Raw genomic sequence first — 3068 nt, 5'->3', positions numbered from 1 at the left:
AAAAAAAAAAAAAAAAAAAAAAATAAAAAAAAAAAAAAAAAAAAAAAAAAAACACATACCCCTTTAAAAAAAAAAAAAAAAAAAAAAAAAAAAAACTGAATTAGAGCAATACAATATAAAACTTAGCTACAACTGCTCTGTTTTTTTTGGCAGATCTGGCTAATATACAAAAATCTGGAGTATTAAATAAAAGATCTACAGATACGCTGGGTTAGTTTGTCAGTCATCCAGGATGTGACGATCTTAAGTGCTTAAGCAGAAGGAAATTTAACTTCTTTTGTTTGATAAAAACATTTTACCTAAAGAAGCCTTTTGAATGAGAGTTTGAAACATACACACACGTACTTGCCTTCTTTTAAAGCATTTAGGTTCTACACATGTATAAAAGACAAGTAGCTAAGATTAAAAAAAAATAAATAAAAAAAAGTGAACTGCACTTCCATAGAGTCTTTCGTGCTACTATTTAAGCTTATGCCTGGTAACTTGACTTCAAAGTTCAAATTAAGACTGCAGAGGATATTTGTTTGGGCAACAGAAAACACGAGTTCGTGTTGTGTTCAGCTATTTCGTGTTGTTGTCGTTGCTACGTCTTTATCCACTACCTTATTATTTGACACAGTCGATGTTAAAACATGTTGAAACTGCCAGAAAAATGTTCATTTGAGCAAGTGAGACCACTGGAAACCTTCTGAGACGCGGTGGGAGAAGAAAACAGTCCGACCATCCGGTTGGCTAGCTCCTCTTACCTTGGTAAGGTTTCGTCAGAGAGTGCTCCCTCTTCAGATGCTCCGTGTTTCCGTCCGTTATATCACAACCAACCAGGCAGCACTCCACCAGGAAGAAAATAAATATTGAGCTTAGAAATGTTTTAAATCCACTCATTTTGTCAAAACACCCGCAGGTGGAAGCTCTCATAACAACTTCGATATCCCAAACTCCTTTCACTTTTCTCTTCCGACAAGAAACAAGAACACCTCCTCGTTTATGAACACGCCTCAGCTCCAAGCGATCATGTTTTTAGTTGCTAATCCATAAATTAAAATAGGCTGAAACGTAAATTTTATACTGACTAAAACTAATATTTTTGTAACATGATTTTACTGAAATAATGCTAGAAAATTGTTCAGTTTCAGTTGTTTCTCTACGGAAACTTTAAAAGTCACGGTGTGCATTTAAGAGCCAATCAGAAAGAAGCACATCGCAAATTAGGCCAATCGGAGAAAAGATGTTTTTCACCATTTTGCCACGAGATGGAGACATAGGATAAAAAACAAAAACCATGAGCCGCTCAAGAATAGATTCAGTTTTGCCAAGCGCTTTGGTGCATTTCGCACATCAGCCTTTACATCTGCACAAAAACGAGAGCATTTCTCAACTAGCTACGATCTACAAAACCTGATTGATAACCTACAAATTTTGCCACTTGCTCAAAATGGATAATGATTAATCAATTCCCGAAAACAAATATGTCAGTGTCTGCAAAGCAAAAACTCCTACCATCATGTTTGTGAACAAGACAGTCAAATGGCTTGAACATGTTTTTATTACGAAAATTCACTGTGTGTTTTCCATTGCAAAAAGTCTGATCTTGGTTACACTACCTAAAAATGTTCAAGATAGTGTATTTGCACAGCCATTTGAAATATGTACATAAGTTACGCATTACTGTATTGATGGTTGGATGGATGTTGTTTGCAACTCTGATGTTCAAAGCATTGAACAAATGTAAAGTACAACAAATATGTAAGAAAAACTCCTTAGGGTAAAGCTGTGAATAGCTGTAAACAATATTGCAGTACTGTAAATCATTCTTGTACATCCAAAAATAAATGTTACACAGTATGAGCACTTAGAACTGGATGTTTCACATCTTATCAGTGAAAAAAGTGGGATTTACCTGAGAGGAATGGTTTGAATTGGAAAACATATTTTAGGAAAGAATGCTAAAGAAATAGAATTAGCTTGACAGATTTTGTCAAAGCAGTAGAGAATTGTATGGAAACAATTGATGGATGTGCAAAAGCATTTGGATTTTTTTTTTTTTTTTTTTTGGAATGACTAAGAAACTGCCTCTGTGATGTGCACAAAAGTTGTGGAGGTTAAACTAACAGTTGTGAGAAGACATTGTTCAAATGTTCAACCAAAATAAATAAAAAATATGAAGAAAAAAAGCAGAAAGGTGTTAACTAAGAAAATTTAAAAAAGTCTGTAGTCTTTTAACTTGACTACAGACTTTTTAGACATGAAACATCAGATTAAGACATTGTTAAAATGTTAGTTTTATGTAACATTTTTCCATTTTCCTATTACAAATGACACAGTGACGTGCTTAAAATGACCACCTCTAATTTCTCTAATAATTCTTTGCCAAGTTTTCATTGACATTGGATAACTTATTTTGTTTGCTGTGGTGTTCATACTTTATCTTATCTAAATGAGAGTTGTTTTATTTCTATTAATTTTACTGGGTGACTGATATCATACTTTTGGTTCATGGTTTGGTTCCAGACAGACAGATAGCAAAACACATAATGGAAAGAAATGGAAATTAAATAATACATTATTGTTCTATTAATCGAGATTGTGCTTCCCAAATAAAATCATAAATACCATTACCCTCTGATTATCACAATCTCTGGTAGGAAAACAAACATGTCTAACTTTGATCACAACAAATAAACACACAAGGAGAGTCCAGGAGTGCCTCATAAGGGTATACCTACAGGGAAAAGGCAAAACAACACATAAATCCTCATGACGCAAACAGTAAAAAGTTGGTTGGGACTAAGGCCAATTGATTGAGCAGGTCGACCTTAAATTTTCTCTATCTGGCTTTGCCTCCGACTGAACCATAAATGTCACTGCAGCTCCACCGTCAGCTCTGAGTCACCAGTCTGAAGGAAAACTGAGCATTTAACAGCAAAGTATCCTGATTTTATTGGACAGAACCCTTTAGCTCACCAACAGGTTTCTTTAAATGATACAGCTGAATGAACTAGTTCCTCACACACACACACACACACACACACACACACACACACACACACACACACACACACACACACACA

General features: G+C 34.7%; 1 protein-coding gene across 2 annotated transcripts in view; it reads right to left on the bottom strand.

The window, feature by feature from the left end:
- lman2 (lectin, mannose-binding 2) overlaps positions 1 to 973 on the bottom strand; it is an 11207-nt gene extending 10234 nt beyond the window's left edge. Inside the window, exon 1 of one of the 2 annotated variants that reach the window (XM_015036479.1) lies at positions 747 to 973. In XM_015036479.1, coding sequence (XP_014891965.1) covers positions 747 to 915 — 169 coding nt within the window. In that variant the 5' untranslated portion in view covers positions 916 to 973. The remainder of the gene's footprint in view (positions 1 to 746) is intronic. The other variant, XM_015036478.1, reaches the window with a different exon arrangement.
- Between the last annotated feature and the right edge of the window lie 2095 nt (positions 974 to 3068).

Source organism: Poecilia latipinna, unplaced genomic scaffold (genome assembly GCF_001443285.1).
Source record: "Poecilia latipinna isolate Pla-1442-1.1 unplaced genomic scaffold, P_latipinna-1.0 Scaffold370, whole genome shotgun sequence".
NCBI classification, from domain to species: domain Eukaryota; kingdom Metazoa; phylum Chordata; class Actinopteri; order Cyprinodontiformes; family Poeciliidae; genus Poecilia; species Poecilia latipinna.
This window is presented reverse-complemented; position numbering and strand designations above follow the sequence as displayed.